This window comes from Penicillium psychrofluorescens (assembly GCF_964197705.1).
Source record: "Penicillium psychrofluorescens genome assembly, chromosome: 1".
NCBI classification, from domain to species: domain Eukaryota; kingdom Fungi; phylum Ascomycota; class Eurotiomycetes; order Eurotiales; family Aspergillaceae; genus Penicillium; species Penicillium psychrofluorescens.
In genome coordinates, this window is record NC_133439.1 from 2737495 (window position 1) to 2754731 (window position 17237).

The window sequence follows — 17237 nt, forward strand, 5'->3', positions numbered from 1 at the left end:
AGCCAATATCGTCTGTTTTATATGTTCGTTCGGCTGATCTGTGGCTCTTCACCTTAATAGGGTCTCAGTTCGAGAGGGACAATACTTGGACGGGCCGGTCCCAAACAGTTCGACTGTTTCGGCTACTTGAGCATGGAAAGTTGGTTATCCCCACGTTAGATGATGCAACAGTTGGATGCACTCTTGTACAGGAGCATATATTTGCAACCACCGCGGGATTTCCAAGTTCCAACATTGTCTGAAAGAGGTTCCCATAGAGTGGGAGATTCCATTGGTGTGAATACGAATATTTCAACCACTTGTGATATCCCCTCGTCCGTTCGAGGCACAATTAGCGTGGTTCTTAGCATATACAATTAGGATTGTATATATTAGTGTACTTATATGATTGTAACACCCACCACACCCCTAGGGTACACCCCATGGAAATATCCCCCTGCTCATCTGTACATACAATAACCTTTCACAACGGAGAAATATAATCAAAATGTTAACGTCAGACATTATGATATGATATCCATCGGAACATCTGATATCTCTGTAATCTGGAGAAACTCTCCGTGCATTATCTCCTCAATCATGTCTAGGACAGCACGGTGGAGGTACCTCTTTTTCAGTTGTTCCAGGTAAAACTCAGCGTCCTCAATCGAGACTGAGGATCTTGTGTCGTACAGATCCACGTTGGTACTGTCCAGCACCTTATGATGTAAGAAGTCGAAGAGCTTCGAATATGTCAATGCATCGGTCCAGCGACTTGCAAAGCAAGACAAGGTCGTTGCACAAGCGGGAATGGCCTCTAAAGAATAAGATTCAATGCGGCCGAGTTGCCGCGTTGTCGACCAGACAATGTAAAGGAGCATAATACCCGCCCGGAACTGAAACACGAGCTGAACCCAAAGTCAGTAATGATAGCTATTCCTGTAGGTCAGTTTACTTACTGCAGACCAAGTAAAACACATAATATGGCCCTCCTCCTGTAAACTCCGGAAACTCAAACAAACCTCTACGATAGCAGAGAGGACATCTTCCGTGCCATCGTGCCCAAGGAAATCTCTCTTCTCTTCCATGAGGATGAGAAGACTATAATCATATAATTTCGCCATCCAGACGGGGTGAAGGTAGCCACTTGGCCCAATTTCACTTCCGTAACGCGGTATATCCTGCCGCCAGACATCCAACGCAGACTTGATAGAATAATTGTGGTCGTCATTTTCCAGCAAGCGGTGGCGCGGCCGGTTCTCTCGCAATCTTCGAATATTTGCTTGGATCTTTCGTAGTCGAAATAAGTGGCTGAGTGCTGGGTCTGAGTTGTCTGGTGGCTGAACTGCGTCGCCCAGAATACGCATCTAGATGGTGGGGTCAGTAGTTTCTTGGCGGCATCCACAAGGGGCACAACTAACATCATCGTCCACAGCCCGGTAGGCAGCTGATACCGGCCTGTCCCATCCAGAGACGACAATCTCATTCAGCATGTAGCACGTAATAAACATACTCTCCGCCAGGGATTCATCCGATCCGGACATGGTCGTCGTGCTGTCCCGGCCCGCCGAGGCATGCTTGCGGATTTCGGCCATTGCAGCCGTGCAGAATGGCATCACTGAAGAAACGCTCGTGGTCATTTCTTCAATAGATGGGGAGTGCAGAGTATAAAGAATCATGAGGATGGATGCTTGGATCTGCAGGACCGTGGAGGATTGTGCGACGACATGCGGGTAGAATCTCATGGCGGAGGTATAAAGTTTCTTTGAGCGAGCTGAGTGCGCTGGGCCTCGCTGGAGAGTGCTGCAGAGGGATGCGCCAATGGCATAGACCATTTGCAGAAAATATCGTCTCCAGTCTTCTTCTTGTCCTGTTGTTAGCCACTCGCTATGCCAGGACTTCCAGGCGCTTTCGTTCAGAAAAGGCCATTCTCGGTTGGATATATTGAAATAGAGGTTTGCGTAGAGTTCCAGCAGCCAGGGATCGTCGCCATCCATGGTGGGATACAGTGCTCCTGTGTCTATGTAAGGAAAGTCGATTGCAGCGTCATCAAGCAGCGAAAATGGGTCTGCAAATGAAGACCAAGCCGGCGAGGAGCGTCGAGATCTTCGGTGAGGATAGGATTCAGGTAGAATGGCCAATGTGCCATCATTTTCAGAGTCATCATTCCAGCCGGGAGGAGCATCTGGAGACGTATTCCACGGTATGCGCAAAGCACTGACAGGTGATCGCGATTGCGAACGGGAAACTTCACTATCCAGCACCTCCTCCGTCTGCACAGCCGCATCGCGCATAGTCCCACCAGATCCCGAATCGAGTTCAGCCACTTTCTCTTCTAGTTGTTTGAGGTATTCCAATGGGATGGTGACGGTCTCGCCCGTCCGGCGGGCCTTGGCCGGCAGGCATTCCGCGCCTTTGCGGCGACATTCGCCACAGATGGGCTTGACGTGGTCACATTTTCGTTTTAGGCGGAAACAGCGGGCGCAGGCTATATCTCTCGCGTTCTTGGAGGGTCGAGACATGCGAGTGTTGCTAGTGAGGTGGGTGAGCGGGGAGATTACGGAGCAAAGTTGGGGTATGCGAAGCCGTTTCGGATCAAGACCGAGATAGGACTGCGGTTCGCCCCACATGGAGCGATCGGATATAGTGTATTCTCTCCCCATGTATTTCGATCAGCTTTCCTCCTTCTCAGATAGTGAAGCAAGATACGATTGACTGAGTAAGTAGTTAACTAGACCAGAGGATAACTAAACTGACGCTGATCCATGTAATAATAAGTGCTCAAATCAAGCCCATTTCAACCATGATCAAACTCCTAGATCCTGGCATACAATCAACGAATCCACTTCTGACCCGACACATCAAACCCAATAGTCGCAGCCTCGACATTGAGCATCTTGAGCATGAACGCCATTGAAAACTCCTACCTCAGCATCAATTAGCAACGACGCCATATCCAATTAACAAAAAGAAACACACGTACCTCATCATCCGGGACAGACTCCTGCTTCTCCGAACCCCCCTTCTGCGGAGAGTCCACATCCATTTCTCCATCGTAGCCTTCACCGTCACCTCCGTTCTCATTCTTCTGCTGCGCCGAATCCTCCCACGGTGCATTGTCACGCTTTGAGCGCTCTCGCCAGACACCTAGACCACCCATACGCGCGACGCGGTCCCGAGCATCAAGGAAGACCTCATCGGCTGCTTCCTGGCTGATGAAACGCCATTTGAAGATCAGAGCTTCCAGTTCTGCGGCTTTGGTTGATGACTCAATCTGTAGAGCCTGGCGCGCGGTATCGAGCTCAGAGCGGAGCGATACGACACGAGTCTGGAGAACACGCTGTTTCTTCTGTAGTTCGAGGACTTTGGGGTCTGTGAGAGAGAATGTGGTGGGTTTGCGTTTGCGGAGAGGGGAGCCGGATGCTGGGAGGGATGGCTTGAGGATTGAGCTTGAATTACCTGGTGTGGGTGCTGGATTCGGGAGTAATTCGTTCTTGTGCTTGGTTGCCTCGGGTGTAGTTGGCTCTGTCGTTGAGGAAATGTTCTCGCTGGATGCGGGCGTTCGGCGGCGCAGAGGTGATTTGAATGGCTTGGAGAGAGTAAATGCTGCGTCCAGGCGACGGCGCTTTTGTGTACGGTGCGTTTCAGGATCAGACATGATGAGTACGATGAATGGTCAGTTGGAGGTGGGTGGATGGGTGTTGGATGCAGATGGTGGGAGAAGAAGAGATGAGAAGAGATGGGGCGTATACTCGCAAGGTGGTCACCCTCACTACGCTTTCACTATACTACAGCATAGAACCAGCAAGACAGTATCATATCTACAATTGTATGCCAAATAACAGGCGACTCCAAAATGCAATACACGATTCACTATACATCAATGGCCAACTCCACCAGCAACCCACTGGCGAAAGTCCGGGTCGTCAGGTCGAGGGAATACGCCTCGGTCGTTCTGGTTCGCGTTGGCGTTATTGTCATTCTGGTTCTGGGCCTGATTGCGCCGCTGCTGCTGCTGTCGCATGTAGACAAGCACCATGAGAACGGCCGCCAGAGCGACAATCAGTAAACCCTCGAGCATGCCCTCGTCGAGATCAAATTCCAGGTCATCGTAGTATCCATCTTCGTGACGACTATCCGACTCCAGTGGACGCGCACCAGGGAAGTCTTCATCTTCTGCGGCTTGCTGGTCGTAGAGATCACCGTAGAACTCCTCTGCGTCGTTTTCGATAAAGGTTGTAATCCATTCCTTGAATGTTCGTCGCGGTCTCTGGTCTGGGACTGCTGTCAGTATGTAGATCCAAAAAAGGAGCTAGTTTTACTCACTTTCGTCCTCACGGATAGGGTTGACGTCTCCGTTAGTAATACGATTCCAGTATCCTCGGACGCGAAGCTTGAGCAGACTAAGTTTCACGGGCAGATAGGCTTCGCGATTCGTCTCCAACGCCAGGTCGTAGTAACGCTTGGCCATGTAGAAATCCTGGTCAACAGCGACGCCATTCTCGTACATCCAGCCCAGGTTCCAATAAGCTAGTGCGCTGTGGTGGGCTTCTGCGGCATTGTGATAGCAGGTAGAGGCCTTGTCAGCGTCGACAGTAATGCCATTCCCAGACAGGTAATAGTCACCCATCTTGACCAACGAGTCGATATTGGCTTGCTTGGCAGACCGGGTCCAGTAGATCAGCGCGAGGGCTGCGTTGCGGAGCAAGGATGACCGCGTCTTCTGGGCCCAGGGTAGGATCGAGCTCAGTGACAGTAGCGACCGCTGCTCATCGAGGAGGTGTGCCACATTGGCCTGCGCGTGCTCGTACCCTTGCTCCGCGGCCATCATGGCCGGAATGAGAGCGCCTTCCTTGTCACCGGCCTCGTAGGCAGCGTTCGACTCTTCAAAGGACGAGTGAATAAGCTCTGCTTGTTCGGCGACGATCTTGTAATAAGCTGCGGCCACGCCGCAGTGTGACTGCCTCCCGATGCCAAAGTTTGACATCTCCGCGAGGTAGTAGAAGGCCTCCATCGCGCCCCAATTGGCAGCCAACTCGAAATAGCGGGTTGCGGTGGCCACATCCCCTTGGTCCAAGAAGAGTGCACCCAAGCGGATCTCGGCCGCGGGGAGATCCTGCTCTGCTGCCGCTTTGAAATAATTCGCCGCTTTAAATGCGTCCTCGGGAACCCCGTGCCCGTGGAGATACATCAGTCCCATCTCGTACTGGCAGAGAGCATCTCCGTTCACCACGCCACGCTTGAACCAGGATAGGGCAGTGGCGAAGCTCTGGTCCACACCCTCCCCACGAAAGTACATCAGACCAATATAGCCCGCCGCCTTGGCAGCCAGCTTATCGAGGCCAGCCTGATGGTTCGGATTGACGGACCCGTCCTTGTTCCAGTACTTCTTAGCCACAGTTTTGAAATACCGCATGGCTAGACGGAAATTGCGAGGCAGGCCACGTGCACCATCATAATTCATCTTCCCCAGACCAAAGGTAGCCTTCAGCTCACCCTTACGCGACAGGAGGTCGTAAAATTCCAGCACATCTTCCAAGCTGGCCTCGCTGGACTGGGCCGCGTCCCGAGCATTTCGCCCAGAGCTCGAAACGCTCGCGCCTTCGCCGTAGGCACCGCCCTCGTCATCGGCCCAGCGATATAAGTCTCTACCCATGGTGTGGCCGCCTGGTGGGCCAGACCGGTAGTACTCGATTGCCTTGTCCGCCACCTTTTTGTAGTAATGGAGCGCGTGATCGCAGTCCTTGGGAGTGCCAATACCGGCGTGGTAACGATATCCCAGCGTCATCTCCGAACGTGTGTTACCGCCTTCTGCTGCAAACACATGGTACATCAGTGCCTTGGCCTGGTCTCGTTCGACCGCGTTGCCGACCCCCGTCGCGTACATGAATCCGACCATGTACTGAGCCGTGGTATTCCCATTCAGCCACGCCAGATCATTATACCAGTGGAAGGCTTCACGAAAGTCGCGTGGGTAGGTGAAGTTGCCATGGAAGCTCATCTCCGCCAGCAGGAACATTGCGTCCGGGTCAGCGTCCTCGTCAGCGGCCTTCTTCAACTCCTCCACAGCTCGCGCGACATCGGGCTGGACCTTGCGACTGGCTTTATCGGGTGAAGGGCCGTTTAGAAATAGTATGCGAAATGCTTGTCGGCCGTAATGTAGGGCATTACCAAGCAGGCCGGTCGGCTTCTCGGTTCTGACAGTGGTGATTTTTGCATTTCGGAGGGTTTTCCACGCGTTCTCGACTTGTGCTGTAGATGAAAAATAAAAGAATCAGCAAACACCCTACCAGTGACAATGTTGATCGGGTCTACTCACGACTAACGGGGCGAGCTTGATGAGTCTCGCCGAGCGGAGACTGGGAAACAAGTTGGTCGCCATGATCGACGACAGCAGTCGTAGCAGACTCATCTGCTGGAAGCTGACTTGACCCAGCTGCTATAGTCTGTGATAGCACTGGAAAGGGGTCAGTGCCTGTCGCGATAGCAGACGGTGCGGAGAGATGATCTTACGTAGGGCCAGCGGCAGGAAGTGAGAAAACGGCGTCCTCATGATGGCTGCGATATGTGAGAGTGTAGCAGCGGTAAGAGGCGCATTGCGACTCCCGAGAGCTCGAGAAGGAAGGTCAGAGCGGAAGAGATGGCATGACGAGCAAAGGTGTTGGGAGCCGTTGCTGGTGATGTTAAACGAACGGCCACTTGGCTCGACGGAGCTTCATTTCGCCGATCTTGGCCCGCCTCAACAGAGCAACTATAGGAACCACGCAAAACTACTAGTCACCTACATCTGTATCTACCGGGCAATAACATGGAAGGCGAGGGGAAAAAAATTAACGTTCTTTTATTCTACTCCGCTGAGCGAATCTGTGTACAGAACTGAGGAAATCACTGAAAATACACTCAACCCCGAGGCGCTCTCCATGCAAAAATCATCGGCCGGCAGAGGCAGGGATTCCCTCGATCACTCTTGGGAAAAGCCCGCACCGCAGACCCTGGAAAGAGAAAGGGGTTTAACACAAGTCGTTCGCAATTTCGGAAAATGGGTGCAACTAAAACTCAAAAGGACGCATCTCGGGGCGGAAATAATAAAAAGTAAAGGCTGAAGCTGTGCCAGAAAAACAGATACAATCGAATGGGTGAGAGTTCCCAGATCGTGAGAGAAAGATGACCATCCAATTCCGAGATGTGGAGCGCAAGATGTTTTTTTTTGGGTGGTTATCAAAACGCGGGTATGATAGTACAATGGTACAGCACGAGCCGGAGGCTGGCTAGCCATGTCTGACCCTGCTTCACTGACGCGGCGACCTGTGCGATTGTTAGAACAAGCTTTCTGTCTGGGATTCAGCGAAAAAAAAACTTACGTAGGACTGTAAGCCGGAGAGGTCGGGCTGTATCCAGGAGACGTCGGGGAGCCAGAAAAGTTGGGAGAAGTAGGCGAGTAAGACTGGGGACTCGTAGGAGACCAACCAGGAGAGGTTGGCGTGTACTTGGGGGAAGTGGGAGAAGTAGGGGACAGTCCGCGGCCAGCACCACCAATCGCAGGACTGGTGGGACTGTAGCTGGGGGACGTCGGGCTGAAAGCCGGCGAGGTCGGGCTGAAGCTGGGAGACGTAGGACTGTAGTTGGGCGAGGTGGGCGAGAACCCGGGCGACGTCGGAGAGTACGACGGCGAGGTGGGCGACGCCTGGCCATAGGCGGGCGAAGTGGGCGAGTAGGCCGGGGACGTCGGCGCAAACGATGGGCTGGCAGGCGAGAACCCAGGCGAAGTCATGAAGCGGGGGCTCGTCATACCCATTCCAGGAGAAGTCGGGGAATAGCTCGACGAAGGCGAGTAGCCCGGCGAAGTAGGGCTGGTGTTGAACGGACTGCTCGGAGAATAGCCGCCAGGGCTGCGAGCACCCGGGCTGAAGCCACCAAAGCCACCAGAAGGCTGATAGTCGGTGAACCCACCAGGAGCCTGAGACTCGGCCTGCCGAATGGGCGAGAAGGTCGCATCCGGGTCGCCATCGGCCATGTAGGGAGTGCTTGCCATGGGCGAAGCAGAGTCGTACTGAGTGGCAGCACCATCGGGAATGATGGCATCCTTGGCGCCGATCGCTCCCATGAGACCAAAGCGTGCGTTGTTTGAGACAACCGTGTTGAGCAGTGTTTGGTCCAGATAAACGTCGAACTCTCCCGTTCCAGCGGGCGCCATCTGACCAAGAATCAGGTTCTCCGACACACCACGGCAGTCGTCGAGTTCTCCGAAAGCGGCAGCCTCCAAGAGAATCTCCACGGTCTCCTCGAACGAGCAGCGCATCAATGCACCATTGTCCGCACGATTGATACCGTGACGAGTAACGGGGGTCAGGTAGCCGCGCACGGTCATCACATCGACCAAAAGGGCCAAGTGACGATGGTTGACATAGGAACCGTCAAAGGCAAGCACCTGAGTCAACTCCCGAAGCACAGCGGTACGGGCGGCCTCGATACCAAACACTTCAAAGATCTCAATGAACTGGTTGGAGTACGTGCGCGTGGAATCGACGCCAGGGATCGCAAGGACCGCACCCAGAGAGGAACCACTGGTCTCGAGAACCCATTCCTTGCAGAGAGGATCGGACTTGCTCGCGATGAGCGTGCCGTCCTCCAGAACGCGCACCTTGCTCTTCTCATTGATGAAGGCTCGCTCCACACCAGGAACACCACGAAGGGTCAAAGTGTCGAGAAGGTGCTGCTCAAGCTTCTTGAGGGTGACGTCGTATTCGACATCGTCGTCTTCTTCGTCCTTGTAGTCCTGGATCTGACGAATACGAATAACCTGCTCATCGGCGTTGTTATCACTGAAGATGACAGCGATGTCCCTCGGGTAAGCCTGCTTGATCTTGGTGGCAACGTCCTGCACCGTAAGACCCTTGTCAAGCAGTTTGGGGCGGCTAAGAACGATACGAAGCAACCACCTGGACTGCTGGGATGCATTATCGGCAGCGTCCTCGGGAATGATAAAGTATGACTCGACCATATCCCGATCGTTCTCGATGACAGTGGTCTGAATGTCGGGATCGTAGTAGATCTCAGTGGCCTGCGTCACAGAGCGCAAACTAGTGTGCTCGACGACACTGCGCAGTTGCTTCGCACCCTCCTTGTCATAGGTCTTCGCACCCTGCTGGTAAACAGTCATGGACGGGGTCTTGATGTTCGTGGCGACGTTGAGAATTTCCTTGAGACGCGGCACACCAAGGGTGACGTTCTTGGACGAGACACCAGCAAAGTGGAAGGTGTTGAGAGTCATCTGAGTAGCGGGCTCACCAATCGACTGAGCTGCAAGGACACCGACCATTTCACCTGGGTTAGCCCCCGCACGAGCGAAGCGGTTCTCAACGGCACCAAGCACATGCTGGAAAGCAAGCTTGTTGAGGGAGTACTCGGTGACCAGTCGCCGGAAGGCAAGTCGGCTGCGAAGTTGCGCCTTGAACAGAAGAGTCGCATTATCTTGGGCTTCACGCGAGATTTCATCGTTACCACGGACAACCAGCAAACGATCAAGCAGAGCCTGGACCTGAGGAACAACCTCGGCGGGATGCAGGTCACTGATGGTGCCTTCGCGGATTCGGAAAGTCGAGCGGGCCATCTCCAGGATTCTCTGGATGTTGATTGGGAGCTGCATCATTTCTTCGTCCTCCTTGGCCACGGTGCGGAGGAACGCACGGTCCTTAAGGAGCGCTTCCCATTCTTCGTCAAGGTATCTCTGGACCTCAATGTCACCAGCAATTTCGGTCGACTGCTCCAACACCTCCGGGCCAAGAGATCGCTCCGGATCCATGACATCCACGCGGAAGCGGTCTCTGAACTTTTCATCGGAGCATCGGATAACGTCGACACGTTGGTTCTCAATGTGTGCGCCATCCAGACCATCTTCACCGTAGATGAACTGAATAATGTCACCCAGGGAGTTGCGCACGGTTCCGTCGTACTTCACCATGACTTCTTCAAGAGCCTTGACCAGCTTACGCTGAATGTAACCAGTTTCGGCTGTCTTGACAGCTGTATCGATGAGACCTTCTCTACCAGCCATAGCGTGGAAGAAGAATTCGGTCGGGGTCAGACCACGGAGATACGAGTTCTCCACGAAGCCACGCGACTCGGGCGAGTAGTCGTCCTTGGTGAAGTGCGGCAGAGTGCGGTACTTGAAACCGAAGGGAATACGCTTGCCCTCGACGGACTGTTGTCCTACCACGGCAGTCATTTGGGAGATGTTGATGGTGGATCCCTTGGAACCGGAGCGCGCCATCTGGATGCCATTGTTGAGATCTTTCAAACTCTTCTCGGTCGCAGCACCAGCTTCGTCACGGGCGTTGTTCAGAGCACGCGAGACCTTGCTCTCGAAGGTCTCACGCACGTTCATACCAGGCAGGGCCTCCAGGGTGTTTTCAGTCGCACTGGCAGTGATCGACTCAACTTCCTTCTTCCGCTCACGCACAGCCTCCTCGATCTTTTGGATCGTGTTGTAGTCGGGGATCGTATCACCGATACCGATACTAAAACCGTTGTGCAACAGCCAGTAGTTGACGATTGTCTGTGCGCCGTTGAAGAAGTTGACAGCAGTGTCCGGTCCGTACTCATTGAAGATGGTGTGAATGACACCTCCACCGCTCGCGCCGACGGTCTTCTTGGAAAGCATTCCGTACATCAGCTGACCGCCGTGGATCAGGAGGCCACCATCAGTAAGCGGACTGAACTTCTCGGAGAGGGGAGAGTTGTCCTTTTCGACACGCAGCAAGTTGAGACCAGACGGGAAAGCCATACTAATCATCTGCTTTCCAGTCCACCGCGGACGCGGCTTCAGAATAGCGGGAGGAGGGATAACACCATCCCAATCTGGAACCCACAGCATGATGTTCATGACCTGCTCCTTAGAAAGGAAAGTATCGCGACGGCAGATCTTGTAGACACCGCAGAGGGTATCCTGCACAATACCCATGAGAGGACCATTCCGCTGAGGGGACACGATGTTCTTGGGAACCAAGGCGAGCTCGGAAAGCTCGGCACGAGACTCCTCGCCCTGCGGGACGTGCAAGTTCATTTCGTCACCATCGAAATCAGCGTTGTAAGGAGAAGTGACGGAAAGATTCATCCGGAACGTGGAGAATGGCATGACGCGAACACGGTGGCCCATCATGGATTCCTTGTGCAGCGAAGGTTGACGGTTGAACAGAATCACATCCCCGTCATCGAGGTGGCGTTCGACCTTCCAGCCATACAGCAATTGCTGGGTACCGGCACGCTTCGCATGACGAAGGTCAATGCGCTCGCCGTTGTCCCGAACAATGTACCTAGCACCAGGGTGCAAGTTCGGTCCGTTGGAAACCAGCCACTGCAGCTTCTCGATGTTGTACGGAGTCACCACCTCCGGATAGGTCAGGATTTTGGCGGTCGAGATGGGCACACCGACCTCGTCCAGCGACAGGTTGGGATCACCAGTGATGACAGTACGGGCGGAGAAGTCCACACGCTTACCCATCAAGTTCTGGCGCAGACGACCTTCCTTACCCTTGAGACGGCTGCGAAGAGCCTTGACCGGACGGTTCCCCTTCTGCATGGCCTTGGGTTGGCCGGCGATATCGTTGTCCATGTACGTGGCGATGTGGTATTGAAGCAGAGACTCGAATTCACGCACGACGTGTTCCGGGGCGCCTTCCTGTTCGCATCGCTGGACGTTCTGGTTGGCGCGCACGATTTCCGCAAGCTTGTAGGTCAGATCATCTTCACCACGAGCGCCACTAGTGGCACCCATGACAACGCTGGGTCGGACAGTTGGGGGGGGAACGGGAAGAACCGTGAGGACCATCCATTCGGGGCGAGCATAGTCATTGCTCAGGCCCATGATACGAACATCCTCGTGGGAGATGTTCCGGAAGATCTGCAGGGCCATCGCGGGAGAGATGACCTTCTTCTCAGGCTGTGCCATCTCTTCCTCCATCATGCTCTTGGAAGGCTTCCAGGTGCCAACCAGGGTGATTCCTTCCTTGCGCACCGTCGGCTGAGCGTTGCCGCAGCCACCGTGAGAGCGTCCCTTCTGCGAGTCTTTCGAGAATTCATCGTCGTCCGGAGGGGGATCGGCTTCGCAGATCAACACATCCTTGGAGAGTCTCCAAATATGGTCGAAACGTCGTTTCGGATCACGCATCCGAAGAGCTTCCAAGAACTTGGAATCGGCCTGGTTTTAAGTAGTGTCAGCAAAAATCGCCTTTCAAGATTTGCCATCCCAAAAGGGATGACTAACCGTGTTGGCTTTGATCTTTCCACAGTTGTGGCACACAGTCTCCAACAGCTTCTTGATCTTAGTCAGGAAACCTAGGGGACGTTAGCATCAACAGATAGATATCAAGGAAGATGATGGCATACCAATATGAAAAACAGGAGAAGCGAGTTCGATGTGGCCGAAATGCCCAGGGCATTCCTTGGGGCCCTCCTCGCAAGTCTCGCAGTTGTACTGGCGATCGATCGTGCCCAAGCGCGGGTCATTGATGCCCTTGGTTCGTGGGCGCTGGCGTTGGTCATCCTATGATGCGGTCAGTCTCACTGCGATAGGGTTGTGTTTCCTTGGGTTACCAACCAGGGTCTCAGGGTATTCGATATGGACGACGCTCATGCGCTTGATTTCCTCCGGGGCGAAGAGGCCAAACTGAATCTCCTTGACGGTGCGCAGCGGCGCCTTGGAGTAGGGGAAGAAAACGTTCGACATGGTGGCGGTCTGTTGTCGCGTGAAAATCGGACCTGTCAGGGTCGGTCGGCTCGGACGGAAACGAAGGGGTCTGGATTCGCGAAATCGCAGAAAAGGAAGGAGAAGGGGTTCTTGAAGGCCGGAAGGTCAAGATTCACCCGAAGCGACGATGGAAACGAAGGTGGTGTGGAAGCAGCTGGCTGGCTAGGCCTTTGGCAGCCCTTGCCACGAGGGCGCCCAGGCGACCTGGAAACCCCGGACGTCACGAAGCCCTAGAAAAGGAGAGAAAAAGGGCGCGTAGTCAATCTTGGCGTGTTTCCTGGCTCCTGAAGAGATATCGCGATGCAAGACGCGATATTCTTGGATGGGAGGACGATGGGGGAGGTTGAGTGTCGGGAGGATGAAAGGGAGAGAGCGAGGTTGCCTCACCCGCGGTTGGGCTCGAGTTTTCTTAGCGCTGTTTATTCTGCACTCAGGGTTGGGCGGTGAGACGCGACGGGGTGAGCGTTTTAAAGGGGTATCTGGGCTCACCGCCTGTCATTCACTTCTTTCTGCCATTCGCTCATTCACCATTATTCACTCTGCTCTTATTGTGTTCGTGTTCTATTGTTGTCCTCGCCACCAGTGAATACCCAGACTGCTGGATGATTCACGCCCAGCGAATAGCCTGGCCTTTCTCTCAGGCTGGGAAACCACCTCAGCGCAATGAATTTGTCGCTCATTGACCCGTTTATCCTGGCCCAGGACTACCCAGACAGCTTGACAGAGAAACTGAGTATGCATCTCTCAGCCGCATTAGTAGAAGGCTCTACTAATTAACATCATATAGGAAGTGGCCATGCGACCTGTCTACGATTCAACCACAAGGGCGATTACCTAGCCTCCGGACGAGTTCGTGCCCGCCTCCAAATAGCGTGAAGCAGAATTAACCAGTTGCAGGTGGACGGCGTGGTGGTGATCTTCGACATTGAAACAAATGGGGTGTCGCGCAAGCTGCGCGGTCACACGCGCCAGATCCAATCCATTAGGTATGCATGGCATAAGTTGGAAGAAAAGATCCAATCTCTGACACACTTGACAGCTGGTCGAGGGACGGCCGATATCTCCTCACCTCCTCACAAGACTGGAAGTGCATCCTATGGGACTTGAAAGATGGCTCGCGCGTGCGCACAGTCCGGTTCGAGGCACCGGTATATATCGCCGAGCTACACCCATTCAACCAGTATGATATTCAAATCCCCAAGAAAGCGAGTGAGGGTGTGGGCGAGAGCTAATTCTATTATCGTCCAGTCTCCTCTTCGTGGCCTCCCTCTTCGAAGATCAACCCGTCCTCGTGGATGTCTCCTCCCCGAAACCAATCAAGCGCATCCTTCCCTCCGCACCGCTCCGCCCACAACCCACCAACGGCGACGAAGTCGACCCAGCCGCAGCAGCACGACAAGCCGCCCAAGATGCAAAACAGTCGACCTGTGTAACGATCTTTACGGCGCTGGGGAACCACATCATCACGGGGTCCTCGAAAGGGTGGATAAACATCATCGAGACGCAGACGTGCTCAACGATCCATTCCATGCGACTATGCACCGGAGTCGTGATCCTGCTCCGCCTCGCCAGCAACGGGCGCGACCTGCTGGTCAACAGCTCCGACCGCGTAATCCGCACAGTGCTCATGCCGGACCTTTCACGGCTAGGCATCGACCTGGAGCCATCCAGCATCAAGCTACAGGTCGAACACAAGTTCCAAGACGTGGTCAACCGGCTCAGCTGGAACCACGTCACCTTTTCGGCGACGGGCGAGTTCGTCACAGCGACCACCTTCATGAACCCAGACATCTACGTCTGGGAACGCAGCCATGGCTCGCTGGTCAAGATCCTCGAAGGCGCACGAGAGGAGCTCGGCGTGGTAGAATGGCACCCATCGCGGCCGATGGTGGTAGCCTGCGGACTGGAGTCCGGCTGCGTGTATATATGGTCGGTAGTGAGTCCACAGAAATGGTCCGCGCTGGCGCCGGACTTTGGCGAAGTCGAGGAGCAGGTCGAGTACGTCGAGCGCGAGGATGAGTTCGATATCCACCCGGCCGAGCAGGTGCATCAGCGCCGTCTGGACCAGGAGGACGAGGTCCCCGACGCCATCACCCTCGACCCGGTCAAGGGGTATACCGATCTCGACGCGCTGGATAGCTTCCGCATGCCTGTCCTGCTGGACATCTCTGACAGCGAAAGCGGCGAGGATATCGTCGCCGTGGGCCCGGGGACTATGCGTCGCCGTACCCCCGGTGCTGGGAATGGCGATGCTGATGCTAACGGCGTCGCCCGTGGCGCGGGCAGGCGTCGGAGATGAATGAATGTTTACGTTTTTTTCCCTTGGGTATCGGATAAATCTTATTTGCATGGACTGGCGTTCAAAAGGGATCGGTGGTGGGAATATGATTTGACTACAATTGGCGTTTCGAACCTCTTGACCGACTTGATGATGGGGGGGGGGGGGGGGGGGGGGGGTGAGGTTCACAGCATATAATTGCATATGAATATTCTAGGAACCATGAATAACTACATCTTGCAGATCCGTATTGTCATATATGTAATCACTGGATGGTTTGATTTCAAGGACAGAATTATTTCCATGGCTAGCAAAGACAAGATCTGCCGGACGAGACAAGTTGGGTATATATATCACACATAGAGACAAACTCAACGCCGTAGAAATGCTCGAGACGATAGGCACAAAAACCAAGCCGTGAATGGGTGGGTTCCATTCTCCGCCAAGGAAAGCAAAAGTTCCTCGCTGGCTGTCGGGAGTAAAACATGTTCAAAGTGATTCAGAGTGGTTGCTCGGGTTTCGTAGCCCAGCCACTGATAATTCTTTGATTTTTTTGCCACAGTTGTCAGGACCTGTCGGGCAACCCGTCCTTCGGTCCTTTTGATTTCTGAGGAGGACTGGTGAGGAAGTGCAATGTGGTGGGAATTCGTGGACGTATTCCTTTTGAGAGCTTGGGGCTCAAGGGGGTTCGTCGTAAATCATGAAAAGGCTCCGCGTTGGCGGTGTTGGGGATGGAACGGCCTGGAAGCCCTGCGGTAGACCGAATTGGCGGACTATGTTCATCTGGTAAGACATATCCACACACAGGCTCGGAAGAGCAACTTGCTCCCTGCTCAGCAGGGTCAATTGGCTGGGGCTGCGACTGCGACTGCGGTTGCGGTTGCGGCAGCAGCTGCTGGCTTCCGCGCCTGATAGATGTGAAGGATGTTATAGCAATGGATATCCTTATTGAATGCCTCCGACTTGACATCTGCGGCCAGACGCTGGATCTTATCAACAGGCCACTTGTAGACCCGGCTGAAGGGAGCCAGGCTGAGCGGCTCGATGCTCTCGGAGATGGCGAGGTTATACCAACGGGCAACCTTGCGCTCATGTTCGTCCTGGTGCCAGGGATTCAAGGGCAGTCCGACCATCTGGTGATCGATCTCGGTGAAGCCTGCTTCCTGTAGACTCCGGATCGTCTCACGGGAGCTGTGTACGATGGGGCGGGAGCTCGACTCTGTGGCGTGCTTTAGCGATTGATACCAGTGCCGCAGAGCCAGCCCGCTCAGCGAGCGGTCGTCACAGCGCGGCTCGAAGTCGATCTCCACCTGCTCGAACCACGCGCCCGGACGCAGATGCGAGAAGATCCGGCGGTAGAGACTGGGCCAGCTCACAATGCTGCCACTGCCCATCTGCATATGGATGAGATCCCAGGAATCCTCGCCCAGCGTCCAGGGGCTTTCGAAATCAAATGGGGCGTAGAAGTCGCAGTTCTTCGGATGGTTCTGCGGTTGAATGGGTGCCAGGTCCACCCCCACCACGAACGATTCCGGGTACTTCTGGGCCACTTCGATGCTCCAGATGCCCGTGCCGCAGCCCAGATCCAAGATGCGGGAGCTGGGCGGGTGCGGCGCATAGATCAGGCCATCGGACACGCGAGCGACGGTGAAGAGCTTGTGGAAGATATCGAGGCGGTCCTGTTCCTCGTCGTCACAGGGGAGCAGGTACATTCCTTTCCGATAGCCATGGTATGTTCGTCCGTTTTCCGAGTAGCACGGATATCGCTCGGGGTATCTGCAAAGTGATTACACCACCGTCAGTCATTTGCCTCGACAGACCCGAGAATGAAGAAAACCATACTTGCGACCGGGCGTGAGCGCGCGTGGAGAGCGAGATGAGGGCTGGGAGGGATGCGACGCAACCGAACCATTGCTGCTATACCAGCGGTTGTCGCGGCGTTCTCGCTCGACGGGATCTTTATTGGTGATGGAGTAAATATCCATGGCGGTGGAGGTCTGTCTGGAACGGCCCCGCTCACTTGGCTGGGCCGATTGTGAGAGGTAGTACCGTGAACGACCCGCGTCGCTGGACGGGAGCGACTCGGACTTGTAGCGCTTGGGCGGCGGCGAGTCCATCGGGGGCAACAGCCGGTGTTTGCCCTCCCCATTGGCAGGCATTGTGAAAGGGATGAGAGGGACGGGTTTCCGGCGAATTCCAATGTGCGATGGGGAGGGGGGTCAGTCGCACAAGAGA

General features: G+C 54.5%; 6 protein-coding genes across 6 annotated transcripts; 1 reads left to right on the forward strand and 5 right to left on the reverse strand.

The window, feature by feature from the left end:
• Window positions 1-503: 503 nt before the first annotated feature.
• Window positions 504-2501, reverse strand: PFLUO_LOCUS1011 (uncharacterized protein; the record flags this gene model as incomplete). Its single annotated transcript, XM_073778009.1, has 3 exons — window positions 504-887; window positions 1002-1346; window positions 1401-2501. The coding sequence occupies 3 exons, from the start codon at window positions 2499-2501 to the stop codon at window positions 504-506; spliced, it is 1830 nt and encodes a 609-aa protein (XP_073635106.1).
• Window positions 2502-2812: 311 nt separating this feature from the next.
• On the reverse strand, window positions 2813-3637 carry PFLUO_LOCUS1012 (uncharacterized protein; the record flags this gene model as incomplete). The annotated part of the gene is made up of 2 exons (XM_073778010.1): window positions 2813-2902; window positions 2963-3637. The coding sequence occupies 2 exons, from the start codon at window positions 3635-3637 to the stop codon at window positions 2813-2815; spliced, it is 765 nt and encodes a 254-aa protein (XP_073635107.1).
• A 222-nt stretch (window positions 3638-3859) lies between these two features.
• On the reverse strand, window positions 3860-6532 carry PFLUO_LOCUS1013 (ERAD-associated protein; the record flags this gene model as incomplete). The annotated part of the gene is made up of 4 exons (XM_073778011.1): window positions 3860-4254; window positions 4306-6231; window positions 6299-6436; window positions 6493-6532. 4 exons carry the CDS (start codon window positions 6530-6532, stop codon window positions 3860-3862), a joined length of 2499 nt encoding a protein of 832 aa, XP_073635108.1.
• Window positions 6533-7268: 736 nt separating this feature from the next.
• On the reverse strand, window positions 7269-12703 carry PFLUO_LOCUS1014 (DNA-directed RNA polymerase II core subunit rpo21; the record flags this gene model as incomplete). Its single annotated transcript, XM_073778013.1, has 5 exons — window positions 7269-7284; window positions 7341-12175; window positions 12242-12312; window positions 12364-12520; window positions 12575-12703. 5 exons carry the CDS (start codon window positions 12701-12703, stop codon window positions 7269-7271), a joined length of 5208 nt encoding a protein of 1735 aa, XP_073635109.1.
• A 684-nt stretch (window positions 12704-13387) lies between these two features.
• Window positions 13388-15023, forward strand: PFLUO_LOCUS1015 (chromatin binding protein; the record flags this gene model as incomplete). Its single annotated transcript, XM_073778014.1, has 5 exons — window positions 13388-13457; window positions 13512-13573; window positions 13622-13710; window positions 13764-13904; window positions 13973-15023. The coding sequence occupies 5 exons, from the start codon at window positions 13388-13390 to the stop codon at window positions 15021-15023; spliced, it is 1413 nt and encodes a 470-aa protein (XP_073635110.1).
• An 821-nt stretch (window positions 15024-15844) lies between these two features.
• PFLUO_LOCUS1016 (uncharacterized protein) lies at window positions 15845-17161 on the reverse strand (the record flags this gene model as incomplete). Its single annotated transcript, XM_073778015.1, has 2 exons — window positions 15845-16778; window positions 16845-17161. 2 exons carry the CDS (start codon window positions 17159-17161, stop codon window positions 15845-15847), a joined length of 1251 nt encoding a protein of 416 aa, XP_073635111.1.
• Window positions 17162-17237: the final 76 nt, after the last annotated feature.